General features: G+C 38.6%; 1 protein-coding gene and 1 long non-coding RNA gene across 9 annotated transcripts in view; one reads left to right on the top strand and one right to left on the bottom strand.

The window, feature by feature from the left end:
* The window catches only part of DHFR (dihydrofolate reductase), a 23631-nt gene extending 4724 nt beyond the window's left edge, over positions 1 to 18907 (top strand). For 2 of the 8 annotated variants that reach the window (XM_027039211.2, XM_053224432.1), the window contains exons 4-6: positions 3956 to 4082; positions 7714 to 7868; positions 13398 to 13907. In XM_027039211.2, coding sequence (XP_026895012.1) covers positions 3956 to 4082; positions 7714 to 7868; positions 13398 to 13476 — 361 coding nt within the window. In that variant the 3' untranslated portion in view covers positions 13477 to 13907. Of the gene's footprint in view, positions 1 to 3955; positions 4083 to 7713; positions 7869 to 13397; positions 13908 to 18543 lie in introns of those variants that run through there. The other 6 variants (XM_027039219.2, XM_027039212.2, XR_001429811.3 and 3 more) reach the window with 6 other exon arrangements.
* LOC128316030 (uncharacterized) overlaps positions 1 to 24402 on the bottom strand; it is a 27100-nt gene extending 2698 nt beyond the window's left edge. The window contains exons 1-2 of the long non-coding RNA XR_008299393.1: positions 22785 to 24402; positions 19801 to 19860 (exon numbers count right to left, since the gene is read on the bottom strand). This is a non-coding gene — a long non-coding RNA (uncharacterized LOC128316030). The remainder of the gene's footprint in view (positions 1 to 19800; positions 19861 to 22784) is intronic.

Raw genomic sequence — 24402 nt, 5'->3', positions numbered from 1 at the left:
TGGCTTCTAATACCTGGTCTGGTACCTATTAACTTGATGCCTTGCTGAATGACAGTTTCCTTATCTACTAAATGGGATTAATAATGAGAACTTCTTAGGGTGATTTTGAGGATTAATTGAAATTTTTTATGTTAAATTTATGGCACACAGAAAGGACCCTATCAATATCAGATCCTACTGTCCCAGCTTTTCTATTTTGGCAGAATTACCTTTGGTCTCTAATAGAAAATATTAACGGGAGCACAATGAGCAGGCTTGTGATCTCATTTTTTGCCCTAATCTATCACTTTGTTCTTCCTTCCCACAGTCTTGAGTCAAAAATCCCCTCCTGTCAACCAGAATCCTCCGTCTGCCCCCACCACTTTATCCTAGACTCCCGTTTTCTCCTGGTCTCAAGACCTTGCTCTGTTGTGCTACCCTTTACTGTTTTAAACCTCACTACATACTACTTCTACCTTCAACTTTCTTGGAGCTTTCTTGTGTTAAATAAATAACTTCTGTAACTTCAGTATAAACCTCAGTATCCTCTATGGTCATCCATCACTTCCGTGTCTTGCACATGTTTTTATCTCCTTTGAGACTGTCAGCTAAGGGATCATTCTCCAAGGAGTATTCTCTTTCATCACCCCACCCAGATGATGTACCACCTCTGCCTACCTGGCATCCTCCACACATCCCCATCGCATATCCTTTTCATACTATGGCCACTGCTGAGATACAGTTCTGCCTGCCACTGGTACAGTGGCACTTAGTATATCCCAGCACTTAGTATATCCCCTAGCAAAGCAGGGGTTCAGAAATTTTTACAGAATGGATGGTCTTTAGGTGATTTATAAAAATAGGATGATCCCACATAATACCACTTTGTAACCTGTCTTTTTTTCCCCATTGGATATATGGAAAGATTAATTTCTATGAATATTTTTAGTGAGTACATAGTATTCGATTATGAGGATGGAGCATGCTTGAACCAATTTTAATTTTAGTTGGAAATTCTGTTTCAGAGACTGAGTTTGAAAGGTCTTAAATTGAACATATTTTTGAATTCTGGTTAAGATATGATTCTAGCCTAGGGTTTTTTGTTTTTTAAGTGCTTTCCCAACAGTCTAGGAAATTGAGCCAGAATTCCATCTGCCACATCATCTTTCACATCAGGCACAGTGAGAAAAGATCATGTTTATATGGTACCCTGAGGTAATCAAATGAGGCTGCTCAAGGCCAGAGGACACTGGTCTTAAGGCTCTGCTAAACTAGGCCACACCATCCTGAGGTCTGAGGGGACAAGAATTTGACACCTTTGTAGCCTATGGCCACCAGTTGAATCCCTTGTCTATGTAGGGAGTTGTAACACACGGACTCCCAATGTTAGGCTGCTGGAGTTCAAATCTCAGGTCCACCATTTCCTAGATCTATAACCACTGGCCACTGAATCCTTCAGCCTCAATATCATCTATAAAAAGGAATAAAAGTACTTACATAGGACTGCTAGTCTGATGCATATAAAGTACTACCTGTTCCCACTACTTGGGAGAGCAAACGGGTCCTCAAATGTTAGATCTTTCTAATGTAACTATCCAGGTAAAAAGCAGCCTCTCTGGAGAAGGGAGAAAGATGGAAGTATCACTGGTGTGCCTACTGTTTTGCATTATCTCTTAGTCCTCATGCCAGCCCTCTTCAGGAGCTAAGATTCTAAGTTTGAAACAAGATATCAAAGATGTCCACATGCTTGACTATATATGGAACCACATACCAACTCTTTTGTCAGGGAATGCAATCTCTCTTAGTCTGAGATAAATAGAGGAAGGAAAGTGGGCAATGAAATAAGTCACAGTATTGAGTGTTTGCTATATACTATTCACTGTGTTCCTAGGATTTGTGCTTTAACACAGTGAACACAGTGGCCTAATTAGCTCAAACATTAGCTCAACTTTTTGCTTATATTTTTATACCCATCTTGGGTCAAGTGTTTCAAACATTCCTAAACTGCTAAGGAATAACATTTTGCAGAAGCATTTCCTCCATGTCTTTATGATAATTAAAATCTGAAACAAATCCTTAATCTAGTCTTTGTTTTCCTTTAACAGACTCATTACAAAAGGGTAAAAAAGTAGTCTTCACCTTAAGCCCTGGAAGCATTTCAAGCCATTGTTCCACAATCTACACAGAATTATTGTCCCCTTTCTTTGAATCCATGCCAAACATTTATACCACCTTCTAAATTATTTTGCTACAACCCACCAATTTCTAGGACACCTCTTCAAATTCTCCTCTCATGTCAGATCCTAAGTCACTATGTCAGATCCTAAACCTCCATTTTTCATTCTTCCCTGACACCTGTCATCATTTCTGACTTCAGCATCCTCAGTTACTAAAACCACCTGGACTCTTTGTCATTCTAGACTTTAGCTAGACTACCTTCTCCCCAAGCTCAAAGCTAGATTCAGTTCTCCCCCTACACAGCCTTGTCCAGCCTACTCGCTGCAGCCTCCCTGACACCTTAGAGACTTCCTTGGCTCATTTAACCTCACCCTGGTGTGCGAGTCTTTTTTCAGCTTTTAGTCAAAATACATTCTTTGTGCTATCTTACTCCTTTAGAGATGACAAAGGGTGAAATAAGTAAAATATCTATGAAGGAGGTGAGGGAGGAGGCAGTGAAGAGAATTAGTAATCTCCATTAGCTGTTGATTAATCATTGTTATAAGCACTAGTTCAAAGACAGTTACATAATTTTTTAAAGCATCACTCTGAGAACTTGACTTTGAATTATAATTTCTGTTCTCTAATTACAATGAAAGTCAAATTCTATGTTTCTTCAATTATAAAGGGAATTATCACTCTCCACCCGCCCCCTCCCCCCCAGGTAAAAATAAACAGTTGTGGAGATAGGGAGAAATTAAACTGAAGATGTAACACTGAAATTAATTTTTCTCCTTTGGATTTTAATTTTAAAAATATACATGCTTATTAATACTTCATCCACTTCTATATTTCAAACATGAAAAGTCTTTTACTCCCCATTCATCACATATTAATAGTTTGAATATCATTCCAAACTACAGTCATTCAAACATACTACTCTCTCTCCAACATTTTTTATGAATCTTTCAAACATAACCTTAAACACCTGTATACCTAACACATAGATTCCACCATTAACAATTTATTATGCTTGTTTTACCATCCATCCATGCATCCATTGGTCTTTTTTTTTTTAAGCATTTCAGAGTAACATGGAAACATCCGTATGTTTTCCCTTAAATACTTCAGCATATATATCATTAACTAGAGTTCAATATTTCTTTACAGTTTTTTTTTTAAGTTTATTTATTTTGAAAGAGAGCAAACATGCAAGCACGCCCACACACAAGTTCGGGAGGGGCAGAGAGAGGGAGAGCAAGAATCCCCAGCTGACAGCGCAGAGCCCAATGCAGGGCTTCATTTCAGGAATCCTGAGATCATGACATAAGCTGAAATCAAGAGTCAGACGCTTAACTAACTGAGCCTCCCAGGTGCCCCATCTTTTGAGATAAATATTACATACAATGAAATGTACAAGTCTTAAATGTACTTTTGCTAAATTTTGACAAATGTATGCACCTATGTAACCCCATATCAAAAATGGAGAATTTTACCATGACCCCTCCTAAGTTCCCTTATGCCTCTTCCCAGTGAATCTTTACCCCATCCCTCCAGAGACCACTACTCTTCTGATTTTTTTCAACCATAAATATCACAAGATACCAGAAGTGTTTCTGTTTTTTGATTCATTGTGGACCGTACATACACAAATATGGTTTGAATTATTGGTCATAGGCCATATTGATGTTAAGTGTTTATTATTGAAAGAATTCATATTTATGATGATTTTGGTTTTATAATTACTTATTCCAATTCAGATTACTTGACTGGTATGAATGGGTTTTATAGACATTATTTGTAATTTTTTTTAATTCAGGGAACCTCCACAAGGAGCTCATTTTCTTGCCAAAAGTCTGGATGATGCCTTAGAACTTACTGAGCAACCAGAATTAGCACATAAAGTGGACATGGTTTGGGTAGTGGGAGGCAGTTCTGTTTATAAGGTAAGTAAAATCATAAAGAAATGTTCTACCCCACTTTCCTTCAGATTCCCTGCCATCTGAACTTTTTTTTTAAATTTTTTTTTTTCAACGTTTTTTATTTATTTTTGGGACAGAGAGAGACAGAGCATGAGCGGAAGAGGGGCAGAGAGAGAGGGAGACACAGAATCGGAAACAGGCTCCAGGCTCCGAGCCATCAGCCCAGAGCCTGACGCGGGGCTCGAACTCACGGACCACGAGATCCTGACCTGGCTGAAGTCGGACGCTTAACCGACTGCGCCACCCAGGCGCCCCATCTGAACTTTTAAAAAATTAGGCCATGAGCAAAAGGAAGTACATTATCCCTACTGTAAACTAGACACATTGTCAATTTGATTTATTCATTTTAGATACTATCATGAAAAGTAAATAAAAATATAAAAGTGAGTTTTTAAGCCTGTTCCAGTTGATTTTCAATTCCAAATAGTTGGTGTTTCCAATTTAAAAATATTCTAGGGGCTCCTGGGTAGCTCAGTTGGCTAAGCAACCAACTTCGGATTGGGTCGTGATCTCACGGTTCATGGGTTCAAGCCCTGTGTCAGGCTCTCTGCCTACAGCTGGAGCCTGGAGCCTGCTTCAGATTCTGTGTCTCCCTCTCTCTCTGCCCCTTCCCCACCCTGTCTCTCCCTCTCTCAAAATAAATAAACACTAAAAAAAATGATAAAAACATTCTAAATCCCTCCCTTAGAATTGTACTTCCATTGCACTGTTTTCTACTCCCTAGATGTGCCCTGATATACTGAATTCTCCCCTTTTTCCAAGAATATATAGGTCCTTACTGAGAAAGGGATGGGGCTCTCAGTTACTATACACTGACTAAATGTATACGAATTTGTTAAAAGAAAACTTCACAATTTTGTATAATATGAAAGCATAGGAAAACTATTACATGTTTCATAATAATAGAAAAAACGAGTAAAAGAGAAAAGAGTCCTTATTTTTTTTTTTTTTTTCCCAGTCTTGAGGTCTGTTTTTTTTTTTGTTTGTTTTGTTTTTTGTTTTTTACACTTAATCATGCCAGGAATTCATAGGGAAGGGGTTCCAACAGTTCAGGCTCTTTTCCATTGGTTCTCCCAAAATGTACTTCTCTGGGTGGAGCAGGCTGGCTTTTCAGTTGAACCCATGTACCTTTCTCTTTGGCTTCCTTCTTTTTCAGATCATTTTCTTTTACACACTTCAGGAAGCTATCTCGGCTCTTTTGAGTGCATATGCTCAATACATACATTAACTCTCCTGGCAAAAATCTGCCCTTGTTTGTTTACAGCAATGCAAGTAGCATGCTGGGTAATATTGTAGACTCTTCCAGTTTTGCAGTGGTAACATTTGTGAAACATTTCTTGTTGAACAGTGCCCATTCCCTTGATGTCCAAAATAAACCTTTCTTGTAGATTCCCAGGTATGTGGCCAACGGAACAACTCCATGTTTCCTAGAACACCTAGAGCACATTCAGCAGGTGCCTCTCCTCTTTCCCTTGGTGAATTACTGGAAGATGGAGGCTCCGGCTGAAAACTTTGTATTTTTTTATTTTATTTTATTTTATTTTATTTTATTTTATTTTATTTTATTTTATTTTATTTTATTTTATTTTATTTTATTTTTTAATGTTTATTTACTTTTGAGAGAGAGAGAGAGACAGAATCTGAAGCAGGCTCCAGGCTCCAAGCTGTCAGCACAGAGCCTGACACGGGGCTCAAACTCAAAAATTGCAAGATCATGACCTGAGCTGAAGTCTAATGCTCAACCGGCTGAGCCACGCAGGCATCCCATAAGATTTTATTTTTTTAAGTAATCGCTATACCCAACATGGGGCTTAAACCCACAACCCTCACATCAGGAGTATCACATTCCACAGACTGAGACAGCCAGGTGCTCCAAAATATTTCTTCTTTTGAATACCAAATGACGTTCAGCTTTCAAAATTTTTGAGGATAATAAATAGAATTCTTGGACTCTTAAAACACTAATAAAAAATTAAAGTTTATGGGAAGGAAAAAAGCCAGCCCCTACACTTTGGTGTCTTGTTATAACATATATACACTGAATTTGTTTTAAAAGAAAAGATATACCAGGATCCCAGACCTGTTTCTACAACCTTTGGTTTGCTTTATTTGTTTTATGAGGAAATGGACATTTTCCTTTGATCTTTCAGCCAGGCATGAATTTTTAGGAAAACAAGTCATTTCTTTATTTTGTTCAATATGTATTTTGAATGATTTAATACCACATTCACTTGAAAATCTACTTTTTATAAATATTTAATTTTTTTTTTTTTTTTTTTACATTTATTCATTTTTGAAAAACAGTGAGACAAAGTGTGAGCAGGGGAGGAGCAGAGAGAGAGGGAGACACAGAATCCAAAGCAGGCTCCAGGCCCTGAGCTGTCAGCGCAGAGCCTGACGCGGGGCTCAAACTCACATAAGGAAGTAGAATCTCCAACTGGTAATTTTGTATTATGCACCTGCCTCTTATCACCATAACTTGTAGAACTTTTAGGCTCATCTTCCCTGGGGCCAGCCTGTTTTTGTAAACACAGTTTCATTGGAACACAGCCATGCCCATTGGTTTAGTATTGTCTACAGCTGCTGTTGCCCACAAAGGAAAGAAGGAAACCACATGGTCCACAAAGCCTAAAGTATTTACATAGGACCCTTTACAGAAAAGGTTGTGCCATATAGTATTTCCTTGGATACAGACTTTCAGATGCTGCTGTGGTTCGTCCTATTCAGTTTTTCTAATTTTTGATAACATTAAGAATTGGTAGGATATTTATTTGATTGGGGCAAGAGAATAAATGATTTTATATTTGCTGTAGTAAAAAGCCAAAAATAAAAAATAACATTTGTTCTATGCCCTTATTTGGAATTTCAAGGATAACACACACTTGAAATTATATATTTTTTTTTCCATAAGTTATTTGAAAATCAAGGGTTATTACTTTCTTGGAGATGCAATTAGGACTCATGACTTTTTATTAGAGTTTTAAGATATTCATTCAAGTGCAGTTTTTTCTATAGAAACTATCAACAGTAGCATAGGCTATAGTTAGAAAAGTCATTAACAATATAAGGCCAATACAATCATTAGCAACAGAGGCTAAGAAAGTAAATCACCTGCTAGCATTGTAGCTATCTCCTAAGAAATGGAAGCGTTATTAAATTCTGTGTAAATGTACTAATTAAGTATGCCCTTGGGATTTTTAGTAATCAAAATCTCATAAAATTATATACTATCTTATCCATATATATACATAGGCAAATTTTTCTGTGGAGAGCAACTAGATAATTTAGGGTTCTTAATTCTTAAACAACCACCAAAGAAAGAAGATAATACTGAATGCTTAAATGAAAAAAGAATTCATGTAAGCAAACTAGAGGCCAGAATATATTTAAACTCACTCTCATAATTAGTGGTAATTATTAATGCCATTCTCAAAATAACTAAGACATACTTTGCAGGACCCCAAACTTAACAATAGGATATTTAAATAGCATGCTTTGGAGGTGACAAGTTATGGAGCATGTCTCTTAATACCAGATACAAACTTGACTATGTAATTAAAACAAACAAATCTTAAGAGTTTGTTTCTTTTGACAGATAAATAAAGAAATTGATGCCTCTTGTGTTTTTTCAAAGGAAGCCATGAACAGGCCAGGCCACGTTAGACTATTTGTGACAAGGATTATGCAGGAATTTGAAAGTGACACATTTTTTCCAGAAATTGATTTGGAGAAATATAAACTTCTCCCAGAGTAAGTAAAATGTTATTAATTTGTCTGAAGTACTTTTGGATTTCCTGCTTAAGAATCAGAGAAACAGTTTATCTCTTCATATTGAATTTGGAGTAGAAATGTGTTCTGCAGACAAAAACTAGGAATTCTGAGGGGCACCTGGGTGGCTCAGTCGGTTAAGCGTCTGACTTCAGCTCAGGTCACGATCTCGCGGACTGTGAGTTCGAGCCCCGCATTGGGCTCTGGGCTGATGGCTCAGAGCCTGGATGGAGCCTGCTTCCGATGCTGTGTCTCCCTCTCTCTCTGCCCCTCCGCCGTTCATGCTCTGTCTCTCTCTGTCTCAAAAATAAATAAACATTAAAAAATTAAAAAAAAAAAACTAGGAATTTTGGGAAATCTGCTTTAACAAACTTGGGATGTTTAAGTTTTAATAATTTGACTGAAATCTAGAGAGTAGTCATTAGCTCATTCTATGAGGTCTCTGCTTAGCATCAGACACTGTCTTAGGCACTGGGGAAGCAGTGCTTACCAAGAAGATGTCCCTGCTAAGATTAGAGTATTTGTAGTAGAAAAGGAGAGTAGTAAATGAAAGGTAAACATTAAGAGAGTTGCTATATGGAGAACTGAAATATTGTGATGTGGTAAATACCATATTGTCTGAGAAGTCCTCTCTGAAGAGGTGGTGTCTACACTGAGATCTAGATGTCAAGAAGCCAACCATGCAAAGAGAAGAGCATTCCAGAAACCAGAGAAATAGCTCGTGTAGAGACCAGAGGGCAGGAACAAGCTTGGTTGTGCTCCCTGACCCTGAGCAGGGACTGACTACTCTGAGCATTATAAGGAAGAGGGAGGCCAGAGGGGTCAGACCAGACACAAGTTTAGAGGGTTTGAAGAGAGGGTGACATTGTTCCAGCTGTTTGTGGAGAACAGAAGGGACAAGAGTGAAGCTGGGAGGCCAGTTAGCTGCAGGAGTTGAGGTGAAAGAACAAGGGACTTGGATAGCAGTGGTGGTGATGGAAGAAAAGATGGAGTTAAGATTTCAGCATGAAACTGCCTGATTTTGAAAACTCACAGCATTTTAGTTTAAAAGCACTTTTCATACTTCAAGTTTAAAAAAAAGTTTTTTTAAGTACTTCTCAGCTATTGGCTATGAAGAGTAAAAGTAGAAGATTAATCATATCAATGCTTTCAGACTAGGTTTTAACACATCCTTCTAATATTAATAAATATTAATAAATATGGTATATTATATTCAATGATTTTCGTGTTAAACTATTCTAGCATTTCTGGAATAAATCCACTTGGTAGTAATGTGTAGTCCTTTTTATATGTTCCTGGATTTAATTTGCTTATATTTTGTTGAGGATTTTTGCATTTATATTCAGAATGGATATTGGTCTGTAGTTTCATTTTTTAATAATGTGTTCACCTTGTTTCGGTGTCAGGAGAGTACCAGCCTCACAGAATGAGTCAGGAAATGGTCTCTTTCCTCTTCTATTTTTTTGGAAGAGTTTGTGAAGGATTGGTGTTAGTTCTTATTTTTTTATTTTTTTAAGCTTATTTATTTATTTTAAGAGAGAGAGAGAGAGTGAGGGAAGGGCACAGAAAAGGGATTGAGAGAGAATCCCAAGCAGGCTCTTCACTGAGAGCACCGAGCCCGATGCGGTGCTCAAACCCATGAACTGTGAGATCATGACCTGAGCCGAAACCGAGAGTCAGATACTTAAGTGACTGAGCCACCCAGGCTCCCCAGTTCTTTAAATGTCTTAGAAAATTTTAATAGTGGGAAGCTTCAGATAGGAAATTTCTATCCAAAACCAAATTCCAAGGAAATTGCTCAAAAATGGACATTCTAGACAAGGCTATAAAAGAAAATGGAGTCTTTTTTTTTTTTTTCCTGTTACATCATTTGATGGTTGTCTTACTTTGAAGCCTGTACCAACATAGTAACAACCTCCTGAACGCAGAGTGGAGGGAATCCCCTAAGGGGAGATCTGGAGTAGGTCAGTCTTTCCTGAGGTAGAAAAAAGAGAAACCTGGAAAGACAAAGAGAATATACTTTGTCCCTGAAAATCCGTAATGTTGCTCAATTCTTGAGCTGCATTCTCTCCAAATGTCTGTACACTGGGGAACTTAGAATTGCTCCGTACCGTCCAGAAATGAGCTCTGATTGTTCTCTACTTCCCCTTTTTCTTTTCCCACAGCTACACAGAGTTTAGACCCCCCCATTCTCCCTATTAGTGGCCCTCTTGTAGTGACATAAGTTTCAGTTCAAACAGTTATCTTTTATTAACACCATACTTCCTGGTAATAAAAGCACTAGTAAAATGAAATAAAGATGAGAGGACTATTGTGAAGTGCAAAGGGAATAAAATTAGAATGTGGGTGAAGCCACAAGTGGTAGAAACCTAAAAGCAGAAAAAAAATCTTAACAAAGTTAGGTTTTACTTTGCGTCTGCCTTTTTCCCCCCATGGGTCATTGTCTGCATAATTCTTTTTTTTCTTCTTTTTTTTTTTTGACAGCAGCATTCCAGCCTGTCCTCTAAGGCTGTGCCCTCATTCATCTTACCTATAAGAAATCTTTCCCATCTCAAACTATTTCACACTAGGCTCCAGCCAAACCAGCAGGCCTAAATGTTTTATACCAGCAGTTTTCTGCTTAATGAGCCCCAAACAGGTTTTTCCTTGTAGTTAACAGCGTTCCATGTAACTATGCAAAGAGGATAAAGGCCAGAAGAGGCCTTTGAGGCCGTAGTTGGCTCCAGAGCTGGGACAGATGCCCCTTATCAATGGACAAATTTAAGAAAGTTTTTGATGGGCTAACAGTTCCTCTTCTGTTCCCATTAGTTCCTGACTAGCCAACAGGATCCTTATTCATACTATTTGTATGTCTCCTCCTGAGCCTGTGCTTGCTATTGTCTTCATTTAAATTTAGTTGTGAGTTGTTTCTTATAGATAACTATTTACCTCTTTCTTAGACTTTACATTACATCATCTCAGTATTCTCATGCTTTGTCAGTTCGAATCTTATGTTTCTTCATATCTACTGGATTCCTTACTGCCTGAAGATTCTAGAGGGGGATCTCTATCTGGGTGGTTCATAACAAATAGGAGGCATTTCCACATCCTGTTAGGCTTAAACTCAGAGTTCATATGTGGCTCCTAAGCAGTTTGCTCTTCAGAAAAGTTTGGAATTATGATGGTTGGGGTAGTTCTGTCATTATTAAACAGACTGAATATGGGGGCGCCTGGGTCGCTTAATCAGTTAAGTGTCTGAGTCTTGATTTCGGCTCAGGTCATGATCTCACAGTGGTGAGATTGAGCCCTGTGTCAGGCTCTGCGCTGGGTGTGGAGTCTGCTTGGGATTCTCTCCCTCCCTCTCTGTGTGTAGGCATGCTCTCTCTCTTGAAAGAATAATAGACTGAATATATGAATATTGTGAAAAGTAAAATTAATCCGAAGCAGAGTTGAATTTCAGTTTCACAGAGCAGATTAACATTAATACCGTGGCTGCTGACTATACCCAGCCAATAACATAGTATTTCTAAGTATTATTTGTGGTTTTAGAAATAATTTTGATATTTTACTTTTATCTTTTAACTGAGAATCTTGATACTCTTGAGAATTTTACAAACACACAAAAATGTAAATGTTACTTTTTGGTGACTCATTCCAAAGAAACTAAAATTATGGTTAAAAGTTGGCCTCAAAAAATCACTGCTTTAAAAAAAGAAAAATGCTATATTGCTACTAAAACAGTTGAACAGAAACAGCTCAGGAAATGGTTAGTAAATAGAAACATAGATTTTATTTTCTTTATATGTTATTATACTATTGTTACTTTATATGTTCATGTTTTTTATCAAATGGCATAACCTCTGATTAGTCAGCAAAAGGTTAATACCTGTTATTACTCAGCATTGCACTGGGTATCATAAGAGAATTAAAACTTTCCCTATCTTATCCCTGCTACAATGAGTTTAGAAAATACGGGGTGAAAGAAACTCATAATACTAAAGAATAACATTTATAGAGCACTTAATGTAATGAACTCAGGGCCAGATTATTCATAAGGGTGAAGACAACAGAACCAGAGTCAAACACAAGTCTGATCAAAGCAGGTGTTCCTCATCCCCACCTGGAGCACATGGGGGGTGCAGCTCGCACAATACTGAGGAAGTATAAGATTTGGGTTGGAGACGAGAGTGGTCAGTACAGTCCTCAGTGGAGGACCTGAGGGGATTTTTTGTTGGTGGTGGGTTTTTCAGTGGGAAAAAAATTTTATTGTAAGAATACAACATGAGACCTCCTCTCAACAAAATTTTAGTTTTCCAATTCAGTGTTGTTAACTGTAGGCAAAGCATTGCACAGCACATCTCTGGAACTTAATCATCTTACACAACAAACTTTATTCCCTTTGAACAACTGTGTTTCCCCTTTCCCCCAACACCTGTCAACCACCCTTCTACTCTCTGTTCTTATGAGTCTGACCATTTTAGATAATGCAGTATTTGTCCTTCTGTGACTGGCTTATTTCAGTTAGCATAATGACCTCCAGGTTCATCCATGTTGCTGCATATGGCAGGATTTCCTTCTTTTTTGAAGTTGAACAGTATTCCATTGTATGTAAATACAGCATTTTTGTTTAATCATTCATCTGTTGATGGGCATTTAGGTTGCTTAGCTACTGTAAACTAGGCTGCAGTGAACATGGGAGGATATATATTTCTTTGAGGTCCTGATTTGTTATCAAAAACAAAAAACGAGATAACAAGTGTTGGTGTTGGTGAGGATGTAGAGAACTCTTGTGTACTGTTGGTGGGAATGCAAACTGGTAGCAGCCACTGTGGAAACAGTATGGAGGCTCCTCAAAAAAATTAAAAATAGAACTACCACATGATCTAGCAACTCTGCCTCTTGGTATATACGCAAAGGAGGGCTTGGGTTTTGAATTGGAAGGTGGCGGGAACACAGATCTAAGTGAGAGAAAATTTCAGATAAACAGTGATGTCCATAAAAGAACTGCCGTGAGGAACACTCTGGGAAATTAGAGCAGGGTGGTGTCCACTGATTAAACAGCAGAATCTTTCACTATACAGGACACATAACTTCAGTTCTGCTCTAAGCAGCTAAAGGTTGTATCTTGTTTTTCATTTGCTCACGCAAGAAATTTGATATCAAGTGTAAGATTTGCAAAATGTTACTACCTTTCATACTAGCTGGGTGATAGTGGAAAGGTAAAAGAAACTGCTGACAGTGGCTAGTTTGAGACAGAAGAATTAGGAGTCAGAAGGAAAGGATAAATTGCACTTTTTGTTTCCCAACTTTCTGTACAGTTTGCAAGTTTTTCTTTCTGTTTCCTACACTGTTCCATAGTGTATTTGTATGATACCTAGTTTCACCGTGACTTACCATTGTGAAAAAAAAAAATGAAGACAAAACTTTTATTTACTCTATTGATGCCTTTTGGCTGAGCTATCTCTTTTTAATTGACACAGTATATATCTTTTTTTTAATTGACAAATTATTCCACATATTTTTCTTTTACAGATACCCAGGTGTTCTTTCTGATATCCAGGAGGAGAAAAGCATTAAGTACAAATTTGAAGTATATGAGAAGAACAATTAATGTGAAGGTGTTTTCTGGTTTATTTCAAGTTAGTTGTTCCCCCTCCCCTCCAATTACATATTTTTTAATATTAGAAAAAAAGACTTTTGTGACTTTAGGTCAACGGCTAATTATTTGTAGGCAATGAGATTTTATAAATTAATCTTAAGTAGACTATAGTTAAGATTAGTCTTAACTATTCCATATCAGATAACCATTTATGAAACCTTTTTTGCTATAGCTGTATGATGCCCATCAAGGACCAGCACCTGCCTATGGTAGCATATCTTTCAAAAACCAAAGTTGAAAAAATTCCCCGAGAGCATGAGTTGAAACCAGGACCTATAGAGATAGAACTAGACAGATTTGTCCAAAGGTCAGACATGGATTATAAACAGAAGAGATAGAACTCAGATATTAAAAGAAAATTAAATCAAAATAGAGACTTTGAATTCTGTATGCATTTCATTCACTCTTCTCAAAAAAGGTTCTGTTCACTCAGGCAATCAGTAAGTTGAGGGAACTCTGGTATATTCCATTGGGATAGTAAAGAGGCAGGTAGGACACTGTCTTTTTGAAGGTTAAAAGAAAAGGTCTGAGACCTCTAAAAACTCTGCCTCTGATCTTCTGTGGGATTCCATGGATGTTACAATGATAGAAGAATAAAGTTGTTCTTTACAAAAAAGAGTGATTTAAAACAAGCATATGGCTAAAATTAGAAATTAAAAAAGTAGTGAAATGAAACTAGATAATGCAAGAAATCAAAATTATGAGGTTGGAAACAAAATTAAACTTCACTGAATTAAAAAGTGAAAATTAAAACATGTTTTCCTACCATGTTAGCAAAGATTTGGATTTGTTAGGTATCCAAAGAAAGGGCATTTTTTGCCTTGTAAATTAATACAACTTTCTAAGAGTTTAAGTTAACAATATCAATTAAAATTTAAAATATTCTGGGTTTGGACCCAGAGCTGAGTTTCTACTTCTAAATATTAATCCTGAACAACAAAGAGATAGACCCAAGAGAATTTGTTGCACTGGTTTTTTTCAACTTGGAAACAGGGATACCTGGGTGGCTCATTCGGGTAAGCATCAGACTCTTGATCTCAACTCAGGTCATGATCTCACAGTTCATGAGATCAAGCCACATCGGATTCTGCACCGACAGCACAGAGCCTGCTTAAGATTCTCTCTCTCCTCTGCACTGCTCCCCTTGCCAACACACACACGTGCACTCTCTCTCTCAAAATAAATAAACTTAAAAAAAAAAAAAAACTTAAAAAATAAAACTTGGAAACAGCCCAATGACAATCAATAAAGAAATAACCAACCAATATGTCTGTAGAATTTAATATTGTCTGTAACAGTTAAAAAGAATGAGGTACTGACAGAAAAATGCCAAAGACTGTTAAATAAAAGAAGTAAATTGTGTATCATACCTAAAAAATTTACTAATGGTATATAGTACGTGTAGGAAAATGTATGCTGAAAACTGTTGACAGTATCAGAGTTGAGCATGTTATTTTATGAGTTAGGTATGCCTATTGTAATTAGATTTTTTTAAGTATTATGTGCTTGATTTCATGAACAATTAACATAATAATTGAGCCCCTTATGTTCAGCTGTAAAATTAGAATATAGAAATCAAGAGTATAAAGGAATTTACTAAAATCTTCCAAAGAGGGGGGGGAAAAAACATCACAGACAACAAAAGGAATCAATACTGCATGAGACTTACAATCCTTAAGAAAACAGTGGAGCTTTCTGCAAGGAACATAATCAGCAAACTATTAGTACAGGTATCTAGAATTTTTAGGACTCAGATACTTAGAAAGAAGCAAGCCATCTAGAGAAAAGGAAACCCAAATAGCCAATAAATACATGCAAAGATAAATATTCCCACTGGTAACTGAGAAAATGCAAATTAAAACTGCAGTAAGGTACCATCCCACATACTCAGATGTGGCATTCTCACCAACACTTGACATTGTCAGCCTTTTACCATGTTTTTGGCAATATTTATTCAGGATGAAGAAGCACATACCCTTCGACCTGACAGTTGCACTCATGGATAAATACCAAGAGAAATCCTTCTATGTAGCTATCTAGAAATTTGCAAAAGAATGTAGCAGCAACCCAAAAGGACTAAAGGACTTAAGTCTGGTAACTATTTGGGGACAATATGAGAGGAAAAGTGGGGATAGCTGTCTAACTGCTAAATCCTCATTGACATATCAGGAAATCACTAATATGTAAAGTAACAAATCAAGATGTGATCAATTATTTGAGAAAAAACAGAAGAAACTTAAAAGCCATTAATCTGGAGAGTTGGGAGGGTGTGGGGCAGGAGACTGCTCAGGTTTTTTATAAACTTTAAGAGGCTAAAAATAATATACATTAATACATGCATTCATTTGAAAAATGACCAAAATAGTTAACTGGAGGAAAGAAACCAACATGAACATAACTACCAGAAGGAAAAGCTAAGAGGATGAAAATGCTTGCCAACGAAAAGGACATTGGAGGTTGGGGGGAGAGAGCAGGAGACTACTGTTTTCACTGCAAGACTTTTGGGATCTTGATTTTATTTAACCATTTTCATGTATTTAGTAAAAATTCTTCCTTAATAAGTTGCTAGTTTGTAAGTGCTGACCTCCTGATACTCCTTGAACACCTCACATAAAATTTCAGACTCTTAATGGCAATTTATCCCCAGAGTCCACTTAAAAATGTAAAGAAGAAAACATAATTAGCCAAGGGTCACACAAAATTCCAAAGACCGATTGCTAGAAAACCATCAGGCTTTCTCTCGTGGTGCCTGGTTTGTTCATTTTCAAGACAAATCCAAGTCTTCCTTTTTCCACATTGATTTATAAAACAGCACTGTCAAGTGTTGATAATTGGAGGCTAAAATGTAAATAATAAAACATGAACATGTGTTCTAAATATTCAGGTTAGCCCAATTTGTGTTTCTGTGAGGTTGAAATTATGTAACATACCCACGTCCTAATAAATGTTTCTCAAAATGTCCTCCCTAGTACACCTGTATGAGGGATGGGTCCCAGAATCTGCAGAGTAAACAACACCCCAGATGATTCTAAAGCGTATCCAAGGATGTAAATCACTGAGTTAGAGTGCTTATGCCCTCCAAGGGGGAAAAAAAACAAAACAAAAAAAGCCCCTGAAACTTTATTTCCTATCTCTAGGACATCTGAATAAAGCAAAATAGAAAAGTGAGCAAATTGTAAATCAACATGTATGAGATTGGAGAAAGTAAAATTGTAAAGGTTAGAACGATGTGTTGCTGATCTATATTAAGAACTAGATTTTCATTAAATATGTAATAAAAATACATATGAAAGTAATATCAGTAGCTCAAAGAGATACATAGTAAGTAAACACAGGAACAGATGTCCCTTTAACAAGATGCTTTATATATATATTTGGTAAACTAAAAAACTGCAGCAAATGACCTATAGGCAACATGACTGTGAGGGAAAAGTCGGCTGGCCAGCTGCCGAAAGGGTTCTGAAAAATAGTGATTTCTGAAAGATTGACACTTGTGAACAAGGATGTTCCAGTTAGAACAAAAAAGAAATATATCACTAAATGAGTATCAGGAGTAGAATTAGAGACTCTTAACGAAAAGGTATTGGTCATAAAAGGGATAGAGCTTCTGGCTAAACACAGAGGAAAGAAGCCCTACAATCTATGTGAAGTTGGGCTTTTCCTGGGGCAAAAATGAAATTGCATTGCCAACCATTTCTAATTATTTGGTCCTGCCCTTTCTGTTCCCCAGGAGACCTCAAGGGGACCGGGAAGTTTTTCTGTCTGTACATTGACATTTCTTTATTCTCTAAATCTCTTTACTCTTGGAACAAAGGAACAAACCACACTGGGGTGTGTGTGTGTGTGTGTGTGTGTGTGTGTGTGTGTGTTTTAAGTTTGTATAATTTCGAGAGAGAGGGAATCCCAAGTAGACTCCGCGCTGACAGCACAAATCTTGACGTGGGACTTGATCTCAAGAGCCCTGAGATCATGACCTGAGCCGATGCTCAACCAACTGAGCCACCCAGGCACCCCTGTTGTGTGGTATTTTCAAATAACTTTGCAGTCAGTAATTAAACTAGATGTGAAACTTAGTACTGGAGGACATATATTAGGTGGTCTGTACTTCTTTGCCCCAGGACCATCGGACACACACACCCTGAAGGAATAGAGGGTTAGTCTGTAAGGGGGGAAGACTTGATGATGCCGGAGCTCAGGAAAAAGTGTAGAAAATAGAGAAGAGAATTTCTGCTGCACCTACTACACAAAATTATTTGGGAAGGCATCCTGAATGACGCCTTTTTTAGAGCCCCTGGTCATAGCACCTGCAAAGGGCCAATGTTTGCCCGCAGGTTTTTTTATTGCCAGTCCTCTTTGATAGGTGAATTATCAAATCTTAAGTTCAAGGGTTTTCCCGTAGTATTTTATTATGAACTATTTCAAGCACACAGAGAAGCTGAATTATACATTAAGCACCCATTCTTATCCATCACCTAGATTCTGTCATTGTTAACACTGCTATCTCTGCTTTACCACATATTTAGCCATCCATCCATCCATCAGTCATTCTTAGATTTTGATACATTTCCAAGTAAGTTTAGATCTCAGGATGTTTCATCCTTAGATTCTTAAGCTTGTGTGTCATTAACTACAGTTCAAAATTTGTTTACTTTTGGGGGGAAGGGTAAGATCTACATGGAGAAATGCAGATCTTAAGTGTAGCATTTTACAGGTTTTAGTAAATCCATGGGTCTTCATGACCCAAACCTCTGTCCATCACCCCAGAAAACTCCTTCATACCCCTTTCCAATAGCAAGCTCTATTCTGGGGCTTTTTTTCCTCATTTTAGATTATTTTTGCCTGTTTCTGAACTTCGTATGAATGGAATCATACAGGATGTCTGACTTATTTCACTCAGCATCATTTATGTGAGAGTCACCCATGCTGTTACATGTGTCACTGGTTTGTTCCTTTTTATAACTTTGTAGTGTCCACTGTATGGCCACACCACCATTTGTTTATCCTTTTTCCTATTGATAAACATGTGGACTCTTCTGAAGTGGGATTTGAGCTTGGTATTGAAGGATCTAGAGAGATGGTGACTGACGGTCAGGAGGAAGGCAGATATATATATGCTCCCGGCAGAAGAAAAACCATGAAGAAACTTCATCCCCAGATTCCAAAACCCAGCACAAGGCCTTACCAAGGAAGGGCAGGTGTCATCAGGCCCCAGGTCCATCCGGCGGCAAGCACCTACTTCACCTACTTCACCTCACTTCGCCGATCTGTTCTCTTTCATAACCATGTCTAGTTCAGGTCTTTATTTGCTCTCACTTGGACTGTTGGGGTAATCTAAATTGGTGGTTTTCAATCCAAATAAACTATGATAAACATGGCCAACAAACAGTCTCTGAACTGCACCTCTTATTATGCCACCGTCTCCCCTTCATGCTGACCCAACTAAGACCAAACTCCACCTTGGCCTTTATGGGCTTCTCCAGATGGCAATGATAAATCTTCCCAGACTTACTGTCTAAAATTTCTACTCCCTCCATGTCACACACAAGCCACCCGCAGCTCCTCACAAGTCCCCACACAGAGCCAAGCTTTGCCACACACATCCCCTTCCTTATGCAGTTCTCTCTCCGTATAATGGCTCCATCCCTGTATCGTCGAGTGTAAATCATATGTGTTCCTCAGAGTCCTGTCCAAATTCAGAGGGCTCCCTCTTTCATGAAGCCTTCCTTCTCACCCTCCTCTGATCACCCAGTGCTACCTATCTCTGTTACAGCACTTACCCGCAGCTTGCCTAACAGCTGTTTCTTATTCTCATCTCTCTTTTATCAATTAGGAGTGTCTTCAGCTGCAAGTACCAGCAAGTCCAGTTAACAGTGGGGTAAACAAATTTGGATTTACTGGCTCTGTGATTCTCTGGGGTTTTCCCTCAAGATTTCAAAATGACTACTACTGCTTCAGAAATCAAGCCATGTTCACAGCAGGAGGAAGAGAGGAAGTGAGAAATGTCAGGCACATATTTCCCTTTCATCAGGAAAGCAAAACCTGTCCCAAATCCTCCTAGCACTTGAGTCTAATTCTACTAATGCACATCAGAATTCAGGATCTCTGCCTTAAATCTTGACCGGTCACCTATCATTTTGTTCCCCACCACCCCAACAAAATCAAAGTTCTCCTGGCAAGGAAGAAAGGAGGATGAATATGAGAATACAATTAACAGTGTTTGCTCGTTCAGCTATGCCAGACTGCCAGCTGTTTCCAGGCAGAAACTATCTTACTCACCTTTGTCTCCCCTCAAGATGTCTAGCATCTTCAAAATGTTGATAGATAGAATCTTGCCATCTGGAATTGAAATGTCACATTTAATTTCTATCATATAGTCAATCTCATTATAATAAATTCTATGTGGCATCCACATTTGGGGTTGATTTGGCATTTCATTATATTAGCCACATGGCTATAAATTACATTCCCAGTCAATAGATGAAAACAAACTTGATGTGAGCTTTCTCTACAGTACATGAAAAGTGAAAAGCAATGCTAGCCACTTCCTCTGTTGGTTAAGGATTTACTACCTTAGCAGATAAACCCCAAATCTCAATGACTTAACACCATGGAAGCTTATTTCTTGCTCAAATAAAGTGCAACACAGGTGTTTCTGACCAGTAGGCAGCTCTCCAGGTGGAGATTCAGGGATTCAGACTCCCTCCACCTTGGAGACTCTATCTTCAACTAGGGATTTCCAAGGTTGTTGCTAAAAAGGAAAGAGTACAGAAGATCACATGTGGGAGGTCTGGCAGGGCAAGCTTTGAAGGGACACGTACCACTTTCCCCCACAGCCCTCTGGCCAAACCTTTGTCACATAATCACACACTAATGCCAGGAGGCTGCAAAATGTAAGCTAGCTGTGGACCAGAGGGTGAACCTAGCACCAGACTCGGCCACATCCGTAAAGGGAAAGAGACAGATACCAGACTCACAACTTGACTGCTGCTTCTCCTGATTGTTCTTTTTTTCTATTTCTTCTCTTTCTTTCCTTTTTTCCCTTGTAAAGGATCTAGTTAATTCCTTTTTTTTTAATTGAAGTATAGTTGACACCCAATGTTACATTAGTTCCAGGTGTACCACATAGTGATTCCACAAGTTTATATATTATGCTTCGCTCACCACAAGTGTAGTTACCATCTGTCACTATAAAACGCTACTACGATACCGGTGACTATGTTCCCTATGCTGCACCTTTTATCCCTGTGACTTACTCATTCCATAACTGGAAGCCTGATCTCCCAGTCTTCTTCACCCATTTTGCCCATTCCCCTACATCCTTCCCCTCTGGCAACCATCAGTTTGTTTTCTGTATTTACAGGTCTGTTTTTGCTTGTTATTTATTCATTTGTTTTGTTTTGTTTAGATTCCATATATAAGTGACATCATATAGTATTTGTCTTTTTTGACTTATTTCACTTAGCATAAAAGCTTCTAGGTCCATCCATGTTGTCTCAAATGACAAGATCTCATTTTTTATGGCTGAGTAATATTTCTCTCTCTCTCTCTCCCTCTCTCTCTCTCTCTCTCCCTCTCCCTCTCCCTCTCTCTTGCTCTGTGTGTGTGTGTGTGTGTGTGTGTGTGTGCATGCACCACTCTTCTTTATCCATTCATCTACAGATGGACGCTTGGGTTGCTTCCATATCTTGGCTATTATAAATAATGTAATACACATGAGGTACATATATCTTTCTGAGTTTTCTATTTTTTGAATCTTTGTTCTGAGGTTAAGAGATTTGGGTGGATGGTTTGAAAATGCATCTTGCTTCTAGTGAGGCTCCCTGAAGTGTTTGAACCCAGAAGACTAAAAGGCGTTAAGGCTAATTGTTCTTTAATGGTTGTGAGAAATATAAGCAGGGTTCAGGTCTTAGAAAAGAACTCCTTATTTTAGGAAAGTGACTCATTCATGAGCAGAGACTAAATGTCTTTTGTAAAGAATGGAACAAATAAGACCACCCTTTGCACAGGTATATAATTTTATTATTTACAGGCTTTTTTTAACATTACACATTGGGCTTGGATTTTAGTTTTTATATTACCTATATTCTCATTGCCTATGTCATTATATTTAGTAAAAAGTGTTCTTCTGTTAAGAGGTATATTCTTATTTGGCTTTCCCATCTAGAATAGGAAGCCTGTCCTTCCCCAATAGGCCATGAGTGGCACAGACTTGTCTACATTCTCTCCTCAAAATGTACTCCTGGAAGGTCTTTGTTCCTAACTGTGAGTGGCAAGGGGGTCTGATGCCCACAGGCCTTCAGCTGGTGACTGCTTCTTGCTGGCCTTCACGCCACCCAGAGTTCGCTGGTGTACATCCCCAGGGAGCCTGACCATCCATCTTTCTCACTTCCTACCTCTACAGCACTTTGTGACATTTGGGTTGAAATCAAGAATGTTATCAAATCACTTAGTATAGACTCAGGGGGGCAGAAAGCAGGCTCATCCATATTGATTGGTACTGAATTTCCAGCTTAAAAACTTCAGCTATTACATCAAGTGCATACATGTCATTGAGTATTGGTCCGGATTTTCCCTAGAGAAACAATAAGAAATACATACTAAGAGATTAATGTTAGAGAATTGACTCATGCAATTGTGAGGGCAGGCCAGCAGGCTGGAAATTCAGCCAGAAGTTGATATTGAAATCTTGAGACCATTTCTTTTCTGGAAAAGCCTTGCTTTTGATTAGATTAGGCCAGTTGTCAAGGGTGATATCCTTTACTTAAGGTCAACTGATTGTAGGTGTTGACTATATCTATAAAATACCTTCACAGCAACACCTAGATCTGTGTTTGATTAAATCACCATGTACTATAGCCTGGCCAAGTTAACACAGAAAACAAACCCTCACAGTAATGAAAGTGACCGAAAAAGATATTGTGCTATATGCCTCCTAGGAGTTGTTTCCTTTTCACATCAGAAAGTTTTTTGAAAAAAGGCAACAGTCTCTTAAGCACTAAATGTCACATTTGGGGGTCTATCAGGATGCTTTTTTTAAAGAATCTGTAGTTCAGTCTAAGCCGAATGTCAACCCCAGTGGTAGTTTTTTTATTTATAATTGAATCCTAATTGTCTCCTTCTCCATAGTTAATGATTTTTCAAGCTTAGATTAAAACTGAAAGGTGAATGTTGGGATGAGCACTGGGTGTTGTACGTAAGCCAATTTGACAATAAATTTTAATAATAATAATAAAAAAAACCACTGAAGGGTGAAGTCTAACCTTTAAAATGGTCTCCCTCATGCTCCTGAAAATACAGCTCCAATAGGACATCTCCCTCTTGTTTTTTATCAGCGCCTCCAGATATCTGCAGCTTCAAACAGCCTTTCTTTGGAAAATCAAATCTGAAAATATTCAAAGTGCTGGCCTTCAGCTCTGCAGACTTTTGACAACGTACATTAAGTGCAATTTCTCAAAATCTGTTTCTTTTCATAGCCTGTGGCTTGCGAGTGATTTCTGGGAAATGTTGATTATAAGATAAGCTCTTTTCAGTCAGTTTCAAAAGGTGACGCCCAGGTAGGTAATCGTTAAGTAGAGGCATCTCTGCAGAGAAATGAGGGAGTGAGCCAGCCCCTCTGGGCCCACCGTTGTCATTGCGGGGAGTTGTGAACCTACCCATTCAGCGCTTGAAAAGCAGTGCCTGCCGGGAGCACTGGAGAGCCGGCTGCCCTCACAAGCAGCTGCGTGGGGGACAACGAGGGGAGCTGCAACATTGTGTACGTTAACTTTTCAATGCAATTTCTAAAGCCAGGGAAGAGGGCAGGAAAACATCCAGGCTTCGTCACGAGCCAGCCCTTAGATCCGTCCTTGAGTCATTCTGTTAAGTAGAACCGGATAATTGTCTCACTGGAGACCCGCAGAAACAGCTCGTGGGAAAGAACGATTTGCACCTGGAAAATATTCATTAGCTCGCGTGTCAAAAGCCACACATCGATAGAAACCAAAATCTTGGCATTCTTTGCAGGCAGCCTTGAAACTTGAAGGGCAGAAACCACGTGCTCAAGTGGCCACCTGTCTTCCTCTTTTGGCCCCACCTGCCCAGCAAGCCTGGTGGCAGGTGGTGGGAGGGGGCGACCAGAACTCCTGGGGATCTGTGTTGAAAGAGCAGAGAAGGCAGACGCCATGAACAAATAAGTACTCCGTTAAAGGCCTGTTTTCAGTTTCTTGGGACCCTCGAACTGGTCGAGCTTAAATTGAGAGGGGATTTGGTTTGCCTCAATGGCTGTTTCCTCCCACTCATAGTCACGAAGATAGCTTTTTTCATTGTCATTAAAATACATTTAATATACACCATTTTTGCATTGCCCTCTGCTAAAATTTGCACAAAGATAATGTCCCTAAGCCCTGGAAAAATAGAAAGAGCACTGGACTCAGAAGCCTGGGTTTCAATTCTGGGTCCATGTAGGAACATTTATTAAAAACCTTAGTTGCAAGGCATAAGTAACCCTCCTGGAATTACCTTGGGTGATTGGGTGGGACAGAGTGTTGACTCTGTCAACACATTGAAATGGGAATGTGAAGGCTACTCGGAAAGGGGGCGGGAGGGGGTGGCTCTGCTGGTTGCCAGGTGTGGTCTCTTTCCTGCTGTGTCTGATTTGCATTGTGTGCCCCTCATAACTCCAGCCTATCACCTCCCACTACTGAGTCCTCATCTTCTCTGTTTCCTTTTTTAATATATTTTATTTTTAGGTATCTCTGCACCCAATGTGGGGCTCGAACTGAATACTCTGAGATCAAGAGTCACCTGCTCCTCTGACTGAGCCAGCCAGGTACCCCTCTTCTGTTACTTAATTCAGATTCTCAAGCAGTAATATGATTGTTTGAACTTACCTTTAAAAAA

This window comes from Acinonyx jubatus, chromosome A1 (genome assembly GCF_027475565.1).
Source record: "Acinonyx jubatus isolate Ajub_Pintada_27869175 chromosome A1, VMU_Ajub_asm_v1.0, whole genome shotgun sequence".
NCBI lineage: Eukaryota > Metazoa > Chordata > Mammalia > Carnivora > Felidae > Acinonyx > Acinonyx jubatus.
The sequence above is the reverse complement of the archived record's forward strand: the minus strand, read 5'-3'. Positions and strand labels throughout refer to the sequence as shown.